Source organism: Geotrypetes seraphini, chromosome 7, assembly GCF_902459505.1.
Source record: "Geotrypetes seraphini chromosome 7, aGeoSer1.1, whole genome shotgun sequence".
In the NCBI taxonomy this organism is placed as follows: domain Eukaryota; kingdom Metazoa; phylum Chordata; class Amphibia; order Gymnophiona; family Dermophiidae; genus Geotrypetes; species Geotrypetes seraphini.
In genome coordinates this window covers 136,824,766-136,846,915 of record NC_047090.1, presented here as the reverse complement: position 1 = coordinate 136,846,915, position 22,150 = coordinate 136,824,766, and the positions used below count along the sequence as shown (strand labels likewise).

The following is a 22,150-nucleotide window of genomic DNA, read 5'->3' as shown; positions in this document are numbered from 1 at the left end:
TATTTGATATAAAAAATTCACATTTTACAACCACATAAGTTCTGTAATCAAATCTTGTTTTTTTCAAATTAAGGATGATTCGGTCAATCTCTAAATTCTTAGAACCGAAATCTATTAATATTTTGGTTCATTCATTAATCACTGCAAAACTAGATTACTGTAACAGTCTATTTACAGTAATAATCCAGAAGGAATTGAGACGCCTTCAAATAATTCAAAATGCTGCAATCAAATTAACAACAAAATCTAGGAAATATGAACATGTAACCCCCCTACTTCAGAATTGGCTGCCAATCAAAATAATTTCATACAAAATCTCATTAATAACATTTAAAATGATTCATTCCAAATTACCCCAATTTATTGATAAATATCTTATTCTATATGAGCCTTCCCGCATCCTTAGATCGTCTGATCGTAAATTGCTTACGGTCCCTTTCCTTCGAATAATAGAAACAAAAAGGCATAACATTTTCTCAGTTGTGGCCCCACAACTCTGGAATACCCTACCAGCTCCCGTAAGGGAGGAGACCAACCTTGAGCATTTCAAAGGCCTACTCAAGAGTCGATCTATTCAAATAAGCTTTCAACACTTGATTTAATTATTCATAGTATCTCTCTAATTCCTTCAAAGAAACAAGTAGCAATGTTTCCTTTCCTTATTTGGCTTTTGTTCCTATCCAATTTGTAGTTCCAACCCAATTTTCTTTTGTCTCACGTTTGTCTGTCACATTTGTTACCCTTCAATATACCATTTATTAGATGATGTTTCTTTTAAATTGTATTTTCTCTGTTTAATGTAATTGGCATTATTTTTATCATGTTTGTTTTCCCTTTTACATTTTACCTTGTAAACTTGCTTAGAAATTGGATAAGTGACTAAATCAAATTTTAACAAAAACTTGAAAAACTAAGGGCCTGTTTTACTAAGCCGTGCTAGCGGCTGCTGCGCGGTAATGGCCCCGAAGCTCATAGAGATTTAAAGGGCTTCAAGGCTGTTGCAGCGCGGCAGCTGCTAACACGGCTTTGTAAAACAGGCCCTAAAAAGGTTAAGGTTCTTCAGCTTGGAAAAAATACAGCTGAGGGGAGATATGATTGAAGCCTACAAAATCCTGAATGGTACAGAATGGGTACAAGTGGATTAATTTTTTACTCCATCAAAAATTACCAAAGACTAGGGGACACTTGAAGTTACAGTGAGATACTTTTAAAACTAATAGGAGGAAATAGTGTTTCACTCAGACACGTTAAGTTCTGGAATTTATTGCCAGAGGATGTGGTAAGAGCGGTTAATATAGGTTTTAAAAAAGGTTTGGACAAGTTCCTGGAGGAGAACTCCACAGTCTGCTGCTGAAATAGACATGGGGGCTTCTCCATATCTGTGTAAATAGCAGATTCTGGACTTTTTCTTAAACCCAGCTATGCCAACTACACATCCTCTGGCAACGAGTTCCAGAGCTCAGCTATTCTTTGAGTGAAAAAATACTTCCTCCTATTTGTTTTAAAAGTATTTCCATTTAATTTTATTGAGTGTTCCCTGGTTTTTGTACATACTCAGGATTTTGTAGACCTCGATTATATTTACCCTGCCCACCCTACCCCCCAATCAGCCACCTCTTTTCCAAGCCGAAGAGCCCGAAACTCTTTAGGAAAAGGGGATAGAAGGGTATAGATAGAGGGTTACGTACAGGTCTGGACCTGATGGGCCACCGCATGAGCGGACTGCTGAGCATGATGGACCTCTGGTCTGACCAAGCAGAGGCACTGCTTATGTTCTTATATACAAGAGGAATTCCATCCCTTTTATCATTTTGGTTGCTATTTCTTTTTTGAGATATGGTAACCAAAACTGTATGCAATATTCAAAGAACATGCACCATGGAGTGATACAGAGGCATTATAATATTCTTGGTTTTATTTATTATCCCTTTCCTAATAATTCCTAGCATCTTGTTTGCTCTTTTTGCCACAGCTGCACACTGGGCAGAAGATGACAGTCAGATCTTTTTCTCTGGTGCCGATTCTGAAGTTGGATCCCTAGCATAAAATTTAGTTTTCCTCTACAGAAATAAACATTTTTTTCCCCCCTGCTAAAATAAAGAATACACACAAAAGAAGATACGTATGTTTTGCAAATATTTTTTCTTACATGGGTATAATCACTTTGAAATCTGGTACAATAATATCCATGAAATCTGTAGCTAATGAGGCAGTATGAAAATTGTTCCTATACTGCCAATTTATCCAGTGACAATTACTACAAAACTTTTTGCCAATTGCCCGACAGATATTTCTGTGGATATCATGCAGTCAGTTGGGTGAAAAGCTTGACTGGGTGTCAGCCAAACTTTAGGTACTTACAGATACTTGGTTGATAGCAAATCTTAGTCTTCCATACACATCCTTCTATCACACAACACTGAAAATGATGTAGTTTAGATAATCAGATGCCCAAAACATATCCTGTAAGCACTGTCAAATATTTTTACACATCAAACAGCACCAGTTCCTTTCATCCTGCCTTTTCAGTCTCCATTCTTTCCTTCTAGTTCTTCTACTACATAAAAACATGGAGGTTATCAACTGAAAATGAGCACCTGGTACACCTAGTATAATCAATTTGTGTTCAAAGAGACTTACCCCCTATTTTACTAAGGTGCGCTAACCGATTAACATGCGCTAAACGCTAACGCTTCCATAGACTAACATGCACGCGTAAGCGTTTAGCGTACACTAATCGATTAATGCACCTTAGTAAAAGAGGGCCTTAGTGATGACAGAGTGGTTGTGTTGGCATAAGTCTTATCTGATTTGTCCGATTTCTTATAGATAAGGTTTTGTATAAATTAATAGGAAGTAGACATGAAAATTAGATATCTTACATAAAACTCTTACTTACATTTCTCTTCTGTTAGCTGTTTAAGGACCTCACCAACAATCTAAGAAATGAAAACACACAATTTATAGAACAATGATCAAATTTAAGGTGGATTAAAAAAAACCAAAACTTACATGTACAAACTATTATACAGCAACAATATCTGCCACAAAAGTAATACAATTACATCTTAACCTCTATACAGAGACATGAAACCCATACACTGTACCCATTTGTTCAACAGCAACTATTTTATTATTAGAATTCCTTGTAACTATAAAGCCAACGAACAAGGATAAGTCAGTTGACAGAGTCTTATTTTCAGAAAGCATTTGAAAAAAAGTCCTCTATGAGTATGTCGCAGATAAGTGAGGAGGGAAAAGGGGTTAAAATAAGTCATATAATGCTTTTAAGCAAGCCACTAAATTCATATGGTATATCTTTTAATCCAGGCTTTTAACTTTTGAAGGAATTAAGAAGTGCAGGAGAATCTATATAACATAATTACTGTTAGAAGGCAAAGAAGGTACAATTAACAACAGAAATATCTGAACTCAGAATAATGGTCAAGGAGCAATGCCCTAATTTCAGAGCTAGCCGAAAAGGGAAGTTACATTGTTCAAGCATACATACAATTAGAGCTAGATCCATCTAGGCAACAAATTAGGTGTGGAACTGTCAAGAGCTCCAGAGTAATTCAAATAAACAACATACATTTTTTGACAAATAAAGGAAATATACTCGTAGTCAGAAACATTAATGTCTTCCCACTTCCTGGTTACCTGATTATCCTACAGTGTGCATTTCAATTAAAGGCAGCAATCAGTTTCTTCCTACAGAAACTAAGGGTAACTCCTATGCTCCAGGTTGGACAACAAGCCTCCTAGGGAAATTAAAGACTATGGGATAATGTCCTATTATGGATTGATAACTGGTTAAAAAAAAGGAAATATTTTTCCTAAAAGGTAGAGATTTTAAAAAACTGAGCTGTCCCAGAGGAACAGCGTAGCTTAACATATGTAATCATCTTTCAAAATATATTGGTGGGCGACTGATTTAAAATTAAAAATTTGGACTGTAACGGATCTTATAAGACTGGGGAATGAGAATCTAAACAGCAGATAAGATTTAGGGCCCCTTTCACAAAGCTGCAGTAGCGATTCTCCAGCAGTAAATGCACTGAGGCCCATAGCAATTAAATGGGCTTCAGTGCTTTTGCCACTGGGGAATCACCACTGTGACTTTGTAAAAGAGGGAACATAAGCAATGCCTCTGCTAGGTCAGACCTGAGGTCCATCGTGCCCAGCAGTCCGCTCACGTGGAGGCCCAACAGGTCCAGGACCTGTGCAGTAATGGGACTTGTATACTGCCTTTTTGTGGTTACACATTAAAGTGGTTTACATATATACAGGTATTTATTTTGTACCCGGGGTAATGGAGGATTAACCCCCTCTTTTATAAAAATGCTCCAATGCCCATAGGAATTGAATGCGCATCAGAGCATTTGCCGCATGGCACTCAACTGCATGGCTTTGTAAAAGGGAGTCTAACCCCCTCTTCTACAAAGCCGTGCTAGCGGCTGTCGCGTGGTGCAGCCCCGAAGCCCTTTAAATCTCTATGGGCTTTGGGGCCGTTACCATGCGGCTTTGTAGAAGAGGGGGTAAGTGACTTGTCTATGGTCACAAGGAGCCCTTAAAGTCGAAAAACACAAATGAAATACAGGCAATCCCAACTTTGTGTATACAAATGTTGGGTTTTGTATTAGGTGCTACTGCTCAGGAAAAGGCACAAGTCATTATAGACAAAATACATTGAAATCCACAGCTCAATATACAGCAGCTAACAAAAGAGCAAACACAAAACTGGGAATTATTTTAAAAGGAAACAAAAATAGAACTAAGAATATCACAACACTCCTGTACAAGGTTACGATTGCAAATACATGAGTACTGCGTGCAATTCTGGCTGCACCACCTTAAAAAAAAAGATAAACTACAAAAGGTACAAAGGAAAACAAAAAATAAAGATAGAAAGAAGGGCCTAAATTTGGGCTTGTCAGCTTAGAGAAGAGATGACTAACGCAATATAAAATATAAAATAAGTTTATAAAACCATAAGTGGCACAGAAAAAGCACATAAAAAATTGTTATTTACCTTTTCAAATATTGGAACTAGGGGAATAGCCAGTAGCACATTTAAAACAAATTAAAGCAATTTTTTCAGTCAGCACATTATTAAGTTGTACAAATTCTTGCAAGAAGAAGCAAGCGGTCAAAACAAGCAAAATAAATACAATTTTAAAATTGGTTAGATACTTCCTCTAAGCAATTCATATTAGTTACTGTTGGAGGCAGGCTCTTTGTTTTATTTAAGAACCTATCATTCCTACCTGGCCAACACTTTGCAAGGCCTTAAGGTCATTCTCAGATTTTTCATACTGTTTGGTCAGCTCTTTTAGTTGCTCTCTTACTAAAATACAAAAAACAAACAGAAATATTTCACTACTACATACAATAACGTGTGTCCAATGACAGGACAAAAATTGGAACATTAACATAGTAATATTAAGGTTAGTTGCAGAAAATAAAGCAGTATATTAACAAAAAGAACACTGAATTCTTTCTTCTCAACGCAATTTCTTCTTTATTGTGTGTATCCTTCTAGAAGCTTTGCTAGTCCTGGAGAAAACTAATCTTTATGAGTTGTTTTAAGCTTTCAAGATCACATAAGTCGGACATCTGGAGAAGGGACCTGTGTGATCTTAAATTCATACACATTTTACTGGGCTACTATTCTATCCTGTCAAAACTTGCTGGAGTCTGTTAACCGGTTTCTAGAACCACCCATGCTGGGCTTGTGAAGACACAGAACTCAGATTTTAAATTGCCACATCATAAGTAAAACTCAGCCGGCTTTTACTGAGCCACAAGTCCAAAAGGGCTTTTTCTCTCTCTCAATTTTGCGTCTATGAGGAAAATGCTTAATACTAGAAGAGCTGAGCTCAGCCATCGGCGACCCGTGTCCATGGACTGCTACCGGCAAACCCTGCCCTTCCAAGCTAGAAGACTCAGCACTGGCAGTGGCCTCAGCAGGGCCTCGCTCCTCTCTCAACCGCAGCACCCCGGCCCGGCATGACACAGCGACCTACGCGACCCGGCAGGAAGCGGCGGCGGCTGGGAAAGAATTTGCTGTCAACACCACTCTTTATATTAGAGGAGGCTGAGCCTATCTTCCTGTACGCAGACTCACGCTCCTTCAGACGGCCGTCGATCTCCTTATGCTCCAGCAGCTTCTTGCGGTAGTCCTGCAGCGCCTTCTCCCGTGGGTCCGCCATGATGAGAAGCCGCTGCTCATAGGGAATGCCGGGAATGGCCATGGCCGCTGGGAGGACTAAACAGGCTATAGGGGCCGAGGATTAAAGGAGCGTCGAGAGGGCGACACGTACATTATCACGAGGTAGAAGGCTTCTGTCACAGCGCTATCTCCTGGGCTGGTGAGGGTATTGCAACGTCAACCAAAGAGTTACTGACAGCGGCTACAGGCAGTTGGTAGCTGTTTTTAACGCCAGTAGTCTTTAAGAGATTCTCAGCTGGTTTTGATTCAGGAAATCCGCACCGAATATGCCCAAGTTATTTTCAAACCACAGAGCCATTGCATGCAAAATGATGATATGCGGGTTTTATGATCCTCTGACAGTTTTCATTATTATGCGGTAAAATTGTTACTTAATTAGGGCCCTTTTTACAAAGCCACTGTAGCGATTCTCCAGCTCCAAATGCATTGAAGCCCATAGGAATTGAATGGGCTCTGGTGCATTTGATATGGGGAAATCGCTACCACAGTAAAAGGAGCCCTAGTAAGTTACCAAGATTAATTGCCTTTATGAAGAGATTCACCCACGGCAGTGTATAGCAGGAACAATTCAACATAAAACTTAAAATTTTCTTAACAGCATAAAAGTACTAAAAGAACAAATATAAATACAATCACGGGTCCCTTTTACAAAGCCAAAGTAGTGCTTCTCCCATTGCAAATGCACCAAAGCCGTTCAATTCCTATGGGCTTCGGTGCATTTGCCACAGGAGAATTGCTACCATGGTTTTGTAAAAGGGACCCTGAATGAGGTAAAGTCAAAATCAGAAAATTAAAACTTAATAATAGGACTACCATGAAACAGTTAAAAAATATACTTATTAAGAGCACTGAAGTTCAAATAAGAGAGATATAGGGACTTATTTTCAGTTAAACTGTTATACATCTTCCTTTCATTGCAGACTACTGTAAATTGTGATAACTTCATTGCTGACTGTTGTAAATTGTAAACTGTTGTAATTTACTTTAAATTTACAGGTAATTTGTTTGTAAATCTGCTTGTAACAGGTTGTAAATAAGCTTGTCAATGCAGATCATTTGTTAATTGTTGTAAACCGCCTAGAACTCGATGGGTATGGCGGTATATAAGAATAAAGTTATTATTATTATTATTTTCAAAGCACTTAGATGTACAAAGTACCCAGCAGTGTGGCAAGGGAAGGAGGCATCCAGGGCAGTGGTGCCCACCATGCTATGCATCCCCCTGCAGTTTTTTCCTGCTAAAGGGGGAGTGGGGGTTGAGATGGGAAATACCTCTTCACAAGATCACCGGCAGCGAGCAACATCTCTAACCTGCTGTTTGCATCAGCCTTAGCTCTGCCTCTGATATCACTTCCTGGTCCCGCAACCATATAGTCTTTTTCTGACTTCATTTTCTGTTTTATGTATAAACTTTACATGTAAATGAAAAGATAGCATATTTATCTCATGCATAAGATAGCTTAATTTGTTGATTCTTGGCCTAATTCCCCCTTTCTCCTTTTCCTTCCAGCTCATTTGGAACCAGTGCTGAGATCTGGCATCATAAGCCTTCTTTTACAACTATCCATTTGATGATTTCTGGGCTAACCTGCAAGAGTTAGGTTTGTTTGTTTTTTTTCTTCTTTTAATAGTTACTGCCATGCATTGCATTTAGGTCTGCAGTTACTAAGAGCATCCAGTGGCATGGGTAAAATTATGGGAAAAATTGTGTTGGCATAGTTAAATAATTTTGTGCAGGTTAATTGCCTGGATTGTAATCAGTTTGGCTTCCATAAAGCACATACTCCCCTCTTCTACAAAGCCACAAAGTCCTTTAAATCTCTATGGGCTTCAGGGCCGTTACCGTGCGGCTTTGTAAAAGAGGAGAATAGTGTTGAGCTATTGTTGATATTGTTATTGGATACTTTATGGTTGGGGATAGATCAATGTGTGACATTGTCTGATATCATTAGATGTACCAGAGCATTTGACTCTGTGGATCTTCAGAGATTGCTACTGAGACTTGAAAACCTGGGTATGAATGGTACAGTGATAAATTGGTTTTCCATTTATCTGCTAGGTCGCTCTTTTCAGGTAAGGAATGGATGTAAGGTATCAGGTGAATGAAGGAGTCCCTTAGGGCTCAGCACTATTATTTAATATCTATATGGCCCTTATAGGTGAATTGTTCCAATCTTTGAAGGTCAATTATTGGCTATATGCAAATATTATTTTCTTTTTTCCCCGTACAAATTTAGGGAAATTAATTGGAAAAGGCCTTGAATAATTACATGAAACATATTGTTGAATAGATGAGAGAACAAGGTTTGAAACTGAATGTTGATAACTGAATTGATGCTTGTGGGGAAGGTAGACCAAGATAGGTGGCCAAAGGAAATAAAGGTAATGGATGAAGCCCTTCCAGTTAGGGAGACAATTACAATCTTAGAAGTTAAGACTTGATTTAGGTCTTACAATGAAGTGTCAAGTGGCTAAGACGGTACAGACATGCTTTGCACAAATACATTTACTGGACTGGGTGAAACAGATGTTGACGCCTTTTGACTTTCGTAATGTTGTACAAGCAATGGTCTTATCAAGACTTGACTACTGCAATGCCCTGTATCTTGGAGAGTTGAAGACAAGGTACAGGGCATTGCAAGTGGTACAAAATGCTGCAGCCAGATTGATCACAGGCCCCTAAATATGATCATATTACACCTTATCTTCGACAATTGTATTGGCTGCCTATGACATTTAGGGTGCAATATAAGATCTTGATGATTTATCATCAATTCTTGTATGGTACCATTCCAGAGTATTTCAAGGAAAGGATGACTGTTTACCACCCTAAAAGACCCTTGCGTTCTGAAAATTCAGCCATTCTGAGGGGCAATGTTAATCAAAAATATGTAAAAACTTGTGTAATTACCTTTTGCTGTGCTGGGGTAAAATTATGGAATTCGCTAGTAGGACAGTTAAGGAAATCTGTTGACAGAGGAACTTTTAGAAAATTATTTAAAACACAAGTTTGTCACTGCTTTGAACGAAGATGTACTGTCAATTTAAATCTTGATGTCCGATTGTCCTTTTGAATTGTTTTAAGTATTATATATGTTTGATCTTATGTAAACCGTCTAGGGCTAGACCAGGGTCTCAAAGTCCCTCCTTGAGGGCCGCAATCCAGTCAGGTTTTCAGGATTTCGCCAATGAATATTCATGAGATCTATGTGCATGCACTGCTTTCAATGCATATTCATTGGGAAATCCTGAAAACCCGACTGGATTGCGGCTCTCAAGGAGGGACTTTGAGATCCCTGGGCTAGACGGTATAGAAATTAAAAAAATAAATACCAGTGTGAATCAAATATAAGGTTTTATTGTTGATTTTTTAAATTTGCAATTAGACATTTTTATTCTTTTTTTATTTCCATTTTTCCAGGTCTTTACCAATCCCATGATCAGGGTCTTTTTCTTACAATTCCTTCTGGGTGACATCCATGAAGGGATCACACCTGGTCTATAACCAGTCCCCAACTGTGAAATGATTTGCCTATAGTCTTAAGGACATAATAGATTTTAATAAAATTTCAAAAATGTAGGAGTCCTTTTACTGCAGGGGTCTCAAAGTCCCTCCTTGAGGGCCGCAATCCAGTCGGGTTTTCAGGATTTCCCCAATGAATATTCATGAGATCTATGTGCATGCACTGCTTTCAATGCATATTCATTGGGGAAATCCTGAAAACCCGACTGGATTGCGGCCCTCAAGGAGGGACTTTGAGATCCTTGTTTTACTGGGTTAAGCAGCTAGCACAGGTTTTGCTGTATAGTAGACAATGCAGACCCATGGTTAATAGCTATCGCATGTTAAAACCAGTCAGCACAGTAAAAATCCTATGCAGTGGGTCACTGTGTCAGCTAGTACATAGGTCAGTGATGGAGTCTGTGGATGACAACCTACATTCTTTATGTACCTGGTACCTCCCCTACTAAGTACAAACAAACTCACTTGGACACTCTGGAATAGGTACTCATATAATTATAGACTTAGGGGTCCTTTTATCAAGCTGCGTTAGGGGTTTAACGCGCGTAATACCACACGTTAAACCGCCTGCTGCGCTAGCCGCTAACGCCTGCATTGAGCAGGCATTAGTTTTTTAGCCGGCCGCAGGGGTTAGCGCATGATGAAATGTCTGACGCGCTAACCCCGCTAGCATGGCTTGATAAAATGAGCCCTTAGTTCTTTATTATCTGCAGGAGATAAATCTGGAATCACAGCAATCAGTTGCAGCTGTTATTCATGGCACCTAGCGGTCAGAGAGTACTTGGAGGCACAAGAAACAACTCACAGTTAAGCTCCTGAAGAGTTGCTGGAGTGATGGAGGACTACAAATACAAGACCTGAAATCACAAGACCCCATATGCATTAGTGGGCCTTGAGGCCAGTGTCTGTATGCAGAAGTCTCAAGCACAAAGGGCCTGATTCAATAAATGGTGCCTAGTGGTACTTACATTGTTGACAACCACACTAAGAGGTGCCTATCAACTGCTAGGCGCCATTTATAGAAACCCACCTAGCGGCGCCTAGCCATGCTTAGGTATCGCTACGCATCCTAGCAATAGGCACCAGTATATTAGGCCAGGGTTTTCCTGGCCTAATAACCAGTGCCTAACTTGGACGTCTAGAATGCCCAATTCAAGCATGCCTGTTCTCCACCCCTAACCATGCCACTTTTCAGGTAGGCAGAGTTAGGCATCAGAAGGCATCTCCGCTTAGGCATTGCTAGGTGCCAAGTGGAATTCTGCACCGAACTTTTAATTTGAATTTTTAAATCAATTATTCAATTAACTTCAATTGAGTAGTCAATTACGACACCATTTAAGCTAATTGATTGAATTTAGGTTAGGCATGGATTTTAGTTAGGCGTTGCTAGGCAGCCTCAATTATGGTGCCTAAGGCACCATTTATAGAATCAGACCCATAATGTCTCTGAAGATGTTTCAAGCAAAATGTCTCAGAGGAAATGTGTCTCTAGTTAGAGCATATAATATCATTCAGTGTGCAATGATAATTGTAGTCAAACGGCAAGCACAAAAACATGACAGAACTTGTTTTATCCATGTTACTACAACCTATAATTATTCATTTAGAAGCTATTCAATACAATATATTACCAGACTAACCCCTGCCCTCCTTTTACAAAACCATAGCGTGTTTTGTAGCACCGGCCACAGAGCAGTTACCGCTACGGCTAGTGCTAAAAACCGCACAACAATTTTGTAAAAAGGGGGGGGGTAAGTTTTATTAAATCTTAACACTATCTGTATTTAAAACATTTCACAATAGTTAGAACAGAGAAAAACATTTATTCAATTCTAATCAGTAATACAAAAGGACTTTTCTAAACATACTCAATTATGATCCTGTAGTAAAAGTTCTCTGTTCGTCAATGGATCAATCATTCAATTCACCAATCACTAATTCAGAGGTACTCTATTCTCCCGTTCAAGATAAAACCAACAAATAACTGAACTTGTTTTATAACAGGTGTGCAATGGCTGGTGGGGTAGCTGAAGTCCCAAAACAAAAGGATGGAGACCTAAGTTCCACGACGACACTGGTGAATCCAAAATAACAAAAGTGGAACAAGAGTCCCTGGATTTCACAGGAGTTGTCAAATTCAAAAGTTTAATTTTAATGTAAAAAGTCTTCACTATAGACAACACATATATTTTAAAAATTCACACGATACACTAATTGCTTCCAGGGATAACAATTAATACCGGACCTTATACGGGCTGTGTTTTGGTATAACTTTGCTTGCCACAGGGGTCCTGATGGGCAGTAAGAAGATAATTTCAAAACTAATTGCTCAGGCTTAAGTGATGCAGCTTGTCGCAGAAATTTCACCGAAATGAATGTGTAACTGAAGTTCAATCAGCTGAAGAAATCTGCTGTCTGAGTCGCCCCTTCTTCTTCTACTGTATCAGGAACGAGAAAGTCTGTGGTATGCCTCCAGCTACCAATCCTTGCACTCCCCAAGCATGCACCCTGCTAACTTCCTCAATCTTAAGGCAGCACTCTTGAGGCTTCGAGAGTGGATTTCTTCCACTGGTGGGGGGGTTTTGGCATCCCCACCAGCAAAAGTATGATACCTAATGTGGGGAGGATGGAGAGGAAATGCATGGCTCCCAGTCCCTTCCTATGCTCCCTCTAAAGGACTGCTGGCTATGCCCGCCTTTAATCACACATTTTTAAAAAATTTATTTATTTGTTTAATTTTCTATACTGTTCTCCCAGGGATGCTCAGAATGGTTTACATTAACTTGATCAGGTATTCAAAAATTTTTCCCTGTCTGTCCCAGTTGGCTCACAATCTATCTAATATACCTAGGGTAATGGGGACCAAGTAACCTGCCCAGGGTCAGAAGGAGCAATGTGGGTTTGAACCCACAACCTTAGGGTGCTCAGGCTGTAGCTATAACCCTTGCACCACACTCTCAGATACAGTGTGGTAGAAAAAAGCATGGCAACCATTGTTTGAGAGAGATGGCAAACACAGTTAATAAGCATGGTAAAATATAATATGACAAAAGATGGTATGGTGAGACATGGCAAGAATATAGCATGGCACCCATTAATATTTTTAATTGCACAATTAAACATTTTAACTGAAATGCAGCCATAATATATATTTAGAAATTAACCAAACACAAGTGACTGGATACTAGATTTAAAAAATTAATTTCCCAGTAACCAGCTGCCATCTTTATCTCGGATCCATTTCTTCCTGGTATTTTAACCCACTGGTCGAGTGAATGGTATCCTTTATGTATAGTGCTATTCCTCCTCCTTTCTGATATGTCCTGTCTCTTTGGTAGAGCTTGTACCCTGGTAGTACTATGTCCCATTTGTTCTCCTCGTTCCACCATGTTCCGTGATCCCTATGATGCCTAGGCTCTCATTTTTGGCCCTGACTTCTAATTCCCCATTTTGTTCTTTAGGCTCCTTGCATTAGTGTACATGCAGTTCAAGTCCTGGTATTCTCTCTTCCTTGCTATTTTCCCTTGCGTTTCAGTCTTCTTTCTGTCCCCTTCCTGACCTGCCGACTCCTGATTTTTGTCTCTTTTGTCTTCCCCTTGTGGTAAAAAATCAGGAGTCGGCAGGTCAGGAAGGGGACAGAAAGAAGACTGAAACGCAAGGGAAAATAGCAAGGAAGAGAGAATACCAGGACTTGAACTGCATGTACACTAATGCAAGGAGCCTAAAGAACAAAATGGGGAATTAGAAGTCATGGCCAAAAATGAGAGCCTAGACATCATAGGGATCACGGAAACATGGTGGAACGAGGAGAACAAATGGGACATAGTACTACCAGGGTACAAGCTCTACCGAAGAGACAGGACATATCAGAAAGGAGGAGGAATAGCACTATACATAAGGGACACCATTCACTTGACCAGTGTGGACGCAGCGGCGACAAATGACCAACTAGAATCACTATGGGTTAAAATACCAGGAAGAAATGGATCCGAGATAAAGATGGGACTGTACTACTGTCCACCTGGACAAACTGAAGCAAATGATACAGAAATGGAAGCCGAGTTGAGGCGGGAATGCAAGAACGCAAGCACCATAGTTATGTGAGATTTCAACTATCCCGGGATAGACTGTTGTCTTGGAATCTCAAAATGTACAAAGGAAACGGAGTTCCTGGAGGCTGTACGGGACTGCTTCATGGAACAACTTGTCAAAGAACCAACAGAGGGTCTGAGATTCTGGATCTAATCCTCAATGGGCTGAAAGGATCTGCAAAGGGAGTGGAAGTAGTGGGACCATTAGGAAACAGGACTACAACATGATCCACTTCAAAGTGGAAGTAGGATTACTAAAGGGAAAAAGAACCAATGCAACAACGTTTAACTTCAAGAAAAGGAACTATGATGCCATGAGACTAATGGTGAGAAAGAAATTCAGAGACAGCTCCAAGAAAGCACAGACTGTGGAGCAAGCCTGGTCCTTATTCAAGGACACGGTAAACGAGGCGCAGAACCTGTATATACCCAGATTTAGAAAAGGATGCAAAAAGAATCAAACAAAGGACCCGGCATGGATAACCAATGAAGTAAAGAAAGTGATAGGAGACAAAAAAAAATCATTTCGGAAGTGGAAAAAGGATAAAACCAAAGAAAATTGGAAAGAGCACAGGAAGCAACAAAAAGAATGTCACCGAGTGGTCAGAAAAGCAAAAAAAAAAAAAAAAGAATACGAAGAGAGACTAGCCAAGGAAGCACAAAATTTTAAACCGTTCTTCCGCTATGTGAAAAGAAAGCAGCCGGTGAGGGAGAAGGTGGGACCTCTGGATGAGGGAGACAGGAAGGGAGTGGTGAAGGAGGAAAAAGAGGTGGCTGACAGACTAAACATGTTCTTCTTGTCAGTCTTTACAAGAGAAGACACATCCAACGTGCCGGAACCGGAAAAAATCTTCAAGGGGGATCAAGAGGGAAAATTATCATGCATGGAGGTAAGCCTCGAAGACGTACTCAAACAGATAGATAGATTAAAGACGGAATCCACTCGAATACTGAAAGCTCAGAGACAAAACAGCGGAGTTACTGCGGCAGATTTGTAACCTATCCTTGAAAACAGGGGTAATCCCGGAGGACTGGAGGTTAGTGAATGTTACACCTATCTTCAAAAAAGGATCGAGAGGCGACCCAGGGAACTACAGACCGGTGAGCTTAACCTCAGTTCCGGGGAAGATGGCCGAATCATTGATCAAGGAAAGTATCAATGAACATATAGAAAAAAAATTATCTGATGAGAACAAGCCAGCATGGTTTCTGTAAAGGAAGATCGTGCCAAACAAACCTACTGCATTTCTTTGAGGGGATAAGCGAACAATTGGACAAAGGTGACCCCATAGACATCGTATATCTGGATTTCCAAAAAGCCTTCAACAAGGTAATCCATTAGTGCCTACTAAGGAAACTGTGGAGCCATGGGGTGGAAGGGGACGTGCACAGATGGATCAAGAATTGGCTGGCAGACAGGAAACAGAGGGTAGGGGTAAAGGGACACTACTCTGACTGGAAAGGGGTCACGAGTGGTGTCCCACAGGGGTCAGTGCTAGGACCGCTGCTGTTCAATATATTAATTAATGACCTGGAAACAGGGATGAAGTGCGAAGTTATAAAATTTGGAGACGACACAAAACTCTCCAGTAGGGTCAGAACTGTCGAGGAATGCAAAGAACTACAAAGAGACCTGAACAAACTGAGTGAGTGGGCAAAAAGATGGCAGATGAGCTTCAATGTAGAGAAATGTAAAGTCTTGCACATAGGGAAAAGGAACCCAATGTATAGCTATATGATGGGAGGGATGGTACTGGGGGAAGGCGACCTAGATAAGGACTTGGGGGTATTGGTGGATAAAACAATGAAGCCGGCGGCACAATGTGCAGCGGCCTCAAAGAAAGCAAACAGAATGTTGGGCATTATCAAAAAAGGTATCCCTACCAGAACGAAGGAAATTATCCTGCCATTGTATCAGGCGATGGTGCACCCGCATCTGGAGTACTACGTCCAATGCTGGTCGCCTTACCTTAAAAAGGATATGTCAATACTCGAGAGGGTCCAGAGAAGAGCAACAAGGATGATAAAGGTCATGGAAAACCTTTCATATGATGGAAGGCTAGAGAAGCTGGGGCTCTTTTCCCTGGAAAAGCAGAGACTTAGAGGGGACATGATAGAGACTTATAAAATCATGAAAGGCATAGAGAGGGTGGAGAGGGATAGATTCTTCAGACTAGCAGGGACAACAAAAACAAGAGGGCATTCAGAAAAGTTGAAAGGAGACAGATTCAAAACGAATGCTAGGAAGTTCTTCTTCACTCAGAGGGTGGTGGACACCTGGAATGCGCTTCCAGAAGAGGTGATAGGACAGAGTACAATATTGGGTTTCAAAAAGGGATTGGATGACTTCCTGATAGAAAAGGGGATTGAAGGGTATAGGTAATATAATTAGGGAATGAATGATTTAGGTAAAGGATCACTTACAGGTCATGGACCTGGAAGGCCACCGCAGGAGCGGACTGCTGGGCACGATGGACCCCTGGTCTGACCCGGCAGAGGCAATGCTTATGTTCTTAATACAGCAATTGATAACAGATGAAGACCAACTTGACCCATTCAGAATGCCCTGTGTTCCTTCTCCTCTGCCTGCCCGCACGACCGACCACCCCTTCTGAAAACAAGAAGTTGTGTTAAAAGGGGCAGGGCAGGTCAGAAGGCCACATGCAGCCTTTCTGTATGGCTGCCACTGGCCTGCAGGGCTGAAGACTAGATACCAAGGTAAGCTGGCTGTGGCCTGCAGAGGGTGGGGCAGGGAGTGGGAAGAGCATCTGTGTTAGGTCAGGGAGCAGGGAGAGATGCTGGACTGTAATGGCGGGCAGTTGGATAGGCAGGCAGGAGGCAAAAACTGGGCTGCGTGTGGCCTGTATGCAATTATTTAATCACGATTAATAATTAATGCATCAATTGTGGCTTTAACTAAGATTAACATGCAGCCTTAGTATATGAGGATGAATCAAAAACTAAAGGCAATTGTTAAATTATGCAATAACTAGAACAGAACTAGCGAACTGCAACATAGTCATACGTTACCTGTTGGATAGTTCATCCACACACAGTGCAGCGTTTGGCCTTTAGTCGTGTGGCAGCCATGAGGTCAGAAACATGGATGCTCCATTGCAAGATTGCATCATTGAAGAACAACGTGCAGTAGTGTGCTTTCTTTGGGCAGATGGAGTAAAACCTGTGGAAATTCACCATCAGATATTGACTCAGTATGGACATAGCACCATGAATCAATGAAAGGTTTATGGGTGGGTAAAAAGATTTAAAGCGGGAAGAACAGGTGTAACTGATGAAGGTCGTTCTGGTTGCCCATCAACATCGCGCACACAAGAGCACATTGACAGGACGGGTGCCTTGATTATAGAAGACTGACGGATAACATTGTTGAAATTGGCTGCAGATTTGGATATCGGCTATGGATCTGCATTTGCCATAATGCAAGATGACTTGGGATACAAGAAAGTCTGTGCACGACGGGTTCCCAAACAACTTACTAATCTGCATAAGCAACAGCGTGTGGAGGTTGCAATCCAGTTCCCAAGATGGTATAAAGAAGATCAGAATATTCTGGAAAGAATTGTTACTGGCAACGAGACATGGGTGCATCACTGCAAACCAGAGAGCAAAAGACATAGCATGATGAAGTAAAGGAAACGGCGCTCACCTGGCTTTGGAAGCAGCCAAAAAACTTCTCTGCATGGGAATATATCGCCTTGCATGGGAACTATGTAGAAAAGTAATAGGTTCAATTGCTCACAGTTGCTTCTATTAAAGCTGTTAAATGTATTTTGCCTTTACTTTTTGATTCACCCTCATATATTGTGATATGCAGCCTATGCCTGCTAGGAGTGTCCCCAGAGCAGTGCACAGTTCAAAAGCAAACACTTTCTTTCTGGTCCATTTAAACCCCAAACTGCCAAGTTGCTCGACTTTTCTTCCTTACCCTGTAGAGGGAGCCAGGGAGCAGAGTTGCAGATTTCACCTCCCCCACACAGTCATAGGGTAGTTGTTATGAAATCCTCTGCACCTGAGAGTTTGGGGCATGGTTGCAGACTCCTAAACATAAGGACTGATCTGTTAGAAAGACAGAAGGAGAAACAGAGGGAACAGGAGCGACTGCAGTTGGAAAACTGACGGCAACACTCAGGGCTGGGAGTTCTGGATGGAAGCCAGCAGCCTGAATGCATGGAGTTAACTGAGGCTGGAGCAGAACCATTTCCCTGCCTGTCTGAAGTTCCTACAAACATGGAACTGGATCCGGAGCCCAATGCTGAGCTACAGAGCGGAGTCCAACCCATGGAAGTTTGCTGCTTTAAGGGCAAGTAGTATGAACCGTCTAAGTGGGTTAGAACCTGTTTGAACAGTGTTGAAGTTTTCTTTGATAACCCTGAAAGAGCTGAAGAGAGCTGAGATATTGAGGAAGCTCCTATAAGGACTGGGAAAGACTTTTCTTGTTGTTTTTGATTCTTTTGAACTTGAATTGTTTCAAGCACAGGCAGTGGGGTTTGCCCCGCGTTCTAAGTGGTGGGATAGAGGGCCTAATTTCTGGCAACATTGTTACCACGCGGTAGCACACTGCCTGACTAGCACTTCAGCTGCTGGGGAGACCAGTGCCATAGTACTGGTACAAGCTAAAGACAACAGCATAAAAGAAGAGGACTGTGTTTTGGTGTTTTTCTCTTTTTTGAGACTTTTCAAGCTGGGGTTATTAATTGGTCACGGAGCCAGTACCAGCATTTGGAGGAGCTTGTGTCTTTGGCTTAGATCCACATTAAGTCAGCATTCACCCAAAGACTGTTTGATTGTACAGTTTGAATGTTTTGGAGACTATGCTTGCTAACTACAAATCCTGACAAATTGATTTTTCTTTTCTTTTGGACTGATTCAGGTGGAAACAAGTGGGCCAGCTTGTTCATTTTTGATTTACGGAATAAAACCAGTTTTTCGTTTGAAAATTACCTTCCTAGTGTGGTGGTGTTTCCTTCCATTGAACTTTTATTTTCTTTCCTTGTGCTGCCCGCAGTGACACACAAGAGTTTTCTTTGTCCCAGTGGAATCAGGACCCATTGCCCTGAGGCTGCTGGTGACAATAAGCATCACCATACTATTTCTAACAGTGGACATTCCAGGTCAGAATTTATTTATTTATTAATTTTTCTATACCATTTTCTAGGGGAGCTCAGAACTGTTTACTTTTACATAAACTTGTTCAGGTACTCAAGCATTTTTCCCTGTCTGTCCCAGCAGGCTCACAATCTATCTAATGTACCTGGGGCAAGTCTAACGAAGATGGTAAAGCAAAGTTTACAAAGCATGGTAAAAATATAATATGACAAAACATGGTATGATAAACATCAAAGTATTGGGTTATAAGTAGAGAGTTGCGCGGGGACAGAAATCCCACCCGTCCCCGCCAAAGTCCCACCCGTCCCCACCCGTCCCCGTGAGGAATCCCACCCGTCCCCACCCGTCCCCGTGAAGAATCCCTCCGTCCCCACCCGTCCCCGTGAGGAATCCCCTCCGTCCCCACCCGTCCCCGCGAGGCATCCCCTCCGTCCCCGCCCGTCCCTATAAACTTCAGAAATAGTTATTTCATTTAATTATGCTACTGAATTAAAGGCTCTGGTAGAAACCCATTTACAAATAAGCAAAAAGACTTTATTAATTTGAAAATATTAATTGGGAAGAATACATACTTTGCAAATGGGTTTCTACCAGAGCCTCTAATGTTTATAAATTTTTATCAACACAACTAATATACTACTTTATCCTGAAGCAAAAAAAAAAAAAAAGAAATATAATTCTTTTCCTACCTTTGTTGCCTGGTTTCTGCTTTCCTCATGTTCTCATTCAATTCCTTCCATCCACTGTCTCTCTTCCTTCTGCATCTTCCATTTGCTCTGTTACTGTGCCTCTCCCTTTCTTCCCCCTTCCAAATTGGTCTGGCACCCATCTTCTTCTCTCCGCTCCCCCCATAGTCTGGCATCTGTCTTCTTCCCTGCCAGCGTCTTCTCCCTACTCTCTCTTCCCCATTTCCTTTCAGCGTCCTTCTCCCCCCATCTTCCCCATGTCCTGTCAGCGTCCTTCTCCCCCCTCTGCTTCCCCATGTCCTTTCAGCGTCCTTCTCCCTCTCTGTCTTCCCCATGGCCTTTCAGCGTCCTTCTCCACCCCCCCCCGTCTTCCCCATGTCCTTTCAGCGTCCTTCTCCACCTCTTTGTCTTCCCCATGTGCTTTCAGCATCCTTCTCCCCCTTCTGCCTTCCACAAGCTTTCAGAGTCCTTCCCCCCCCCCGCCCTTCCCATGGCCTTTCAGCGTCCTTCTCCACCCCTTTGTATTCCCCATGTGCTTTCAGCGTCCTTCTCCCTCCTCTGTCTTCAAGTGCTTTCAGAGTCCTTCCTCCCCCCTCCCGTCTTCCCCATGGCCTTTCAGCGTCCTTCTCCCCACTCCTTCTCTACCGCCCCGGGTGCAGCACAGCCGGCCAGGTCCCCTTACTTTTGTGGCACTTCCCCGACCGACTGACAACAGCCCCGGTCCGACAAACCTCCCTGCCCTTAACTGCGAATCTAAATTACCTTATTACAGCTGCTGTAAAAAGATAATTTAGATTCACGGCTACAGGGCAGGGAGGATTGTCGGACCGGGGCTGTTGTCGGTCGGTCGGGGAAGTGCCACAAAAGTAAGGGGACCTGGCCGGCTGTGCTGCAACCGGGGCGGGGTGTGGCGGGGCGGACCGCCCCCTCCCTTGGTAGCCACTCGAACCGCGAGGCTACTCTCCTCCTTACCTGCACTGCCTGCAGCACAGAGCCAAACGGAAGTCTTCCCGACGTCAGCGCTGACGTCGGAAGGAGGGAGGGCTTTGTTTAAGCCCTCCCTCCCCTCCGACGTCAGCGCTGACGTCGGGAAGACTTCCGTTCGGCTCTGTGCTGCAAGCAGAGAAGGTAGGGAGAAGAGCCGCGCGACTGAGTACATCCAGCCCCGCAGGAACCCCGCGACCCTCGGAGGCGTCCCCACGGGATCCCCGCGACCCTAGGGGGCGTCCCCACGGGATCCCCGCGACCCTAGGGGCGTCCCCACGGGATCCCCGTGACCCAAAGGGGGAACCCGCGGGATGCCCGCGGGTCCCGCGGGATTCCCGTCGTCCCCGTTCCCGTGCAGCTCTCTAGTTATAAGAAGAAATTTGATAATTACTCCTTTATATTTACAATTTCACTGGTTGCCAGTTTCTTTTTATTTTTTGTTCTTCCTTATCTATCATATAACGCATCCGCCAGGTAATCCACCCCGGACACCAGAGGACACTGGGTCTAGGGGGGGTCTGGATTTTACGAAAGTAAAATCTGGCAACCTTACCTAAGGTGGACTCTAGCATCTGATAACTATGATTTGGATTATTTTTCCCAATCGTCATCACTTTGCATTTGTCCACATTAAGGCCCCCTTTTATCAAGCAGCATTAGGGGTTTTTATTGGCAGACGTTGCAGTAAAAGCTTCAATGCTCATAGAATTCCTAGGACCCTGGAGCTTTTACCACAGTAGCCAGCGATAAAAAATCCTAATGTGGCTTGATAAAAGGTTCAAGGTTTATTAAAAGGGGGACTAAATTTCATCTACCATTTCATCTTCCAATTTCCTAAGGTCTAGTCCTATCTATCTGTCCAATTAGATTGTAAGCTCTTCTGAGAAGGGATTGTCTATTGCATGTTGGTTGTACAGTGCTGCATATGCTTTTCAGCGCTATAGAAAATTATAAATAGTAGTAGTCTTTATGCAATTTTTCAGTCTGCATGTGTTTTAACAACTTTGAATAGTTTTGTGTTATCAACAAATTTTATCACCTCACTCCTTACTTTTGTTTCCAGGTTATTTATAAATATAAAAAGCAGCAGCCCTAGGACAGATCCCTGGGGACCCCCGCTTTTTACCCTTTTCCACTGAAAATATTGATTAACTCTACTCTCTGTTTCTTATCTTTTAACCAATTTTTAATCCATAATAGGACACTGTCTCCCATCCCATGACTTTCTAATTTCCTCAGGAGTTTTTCATGGGGTACATTGTCAAATGCTTTCTGAAAATCTAGATACCCAATATCAACCAGCTTACTTTTTATCCACACATTTTCACTCTTTAAATTTTATTTATTTTTTTTTTTAAGTAGCACGTTGGTGAGGCAAGATTTTCCTCAGCTAAAGTATTGTTGGCTCTGTCTCATTAATATGACCAGTAAGTTTGTCCTTATGTTAATAATTAACCCATGGCCTCATGGCAAGGATTGTAAATAATACCCTTGATAAGATAAC

General features: G+C 41.9%; 1 protein-coding gene across 3 annotated transcripts in view; it reads right to left on the bottom strand.

The window, feature by feature from the left end:
• PSMC6 (proteasome 26S subunit, ATPase 6) overlaps positions 1-22,150 on the bottom strand; it is a 99,488-nt gene that overhangs the window by 65,989 nt on the left and 11,349 nt on the right. Inside the window, exons 1-3 of one of the 3 annotated variants that reach the window (XM_033952407.1) lie at positions 6,128-6,294; positions 5,268-5,347; positions 2,900-2,939 (exon numbers count right to left, since the gene is read on the bottom strand). In XM_033952407.1, the coding sequence (XP_033808298.1) occupies positions 2,900-2,939; positions 5,268-5,347; positions 6,128-6,254 (247 nt within the window). In that variant the 5' untranslated portion in view covers positions 6,255-6,294. Of the gene's footprint in view, positions 1-2,899; positions 2,940-5,267; positions 5,348-5,865; positions 6,053-6,127; positions 6,295-22,150 lie in introns of those variants that run through there. The other 2 variants (XM_033952408.1, XM_033952409.1) reach the window with 2 other exon arrangements.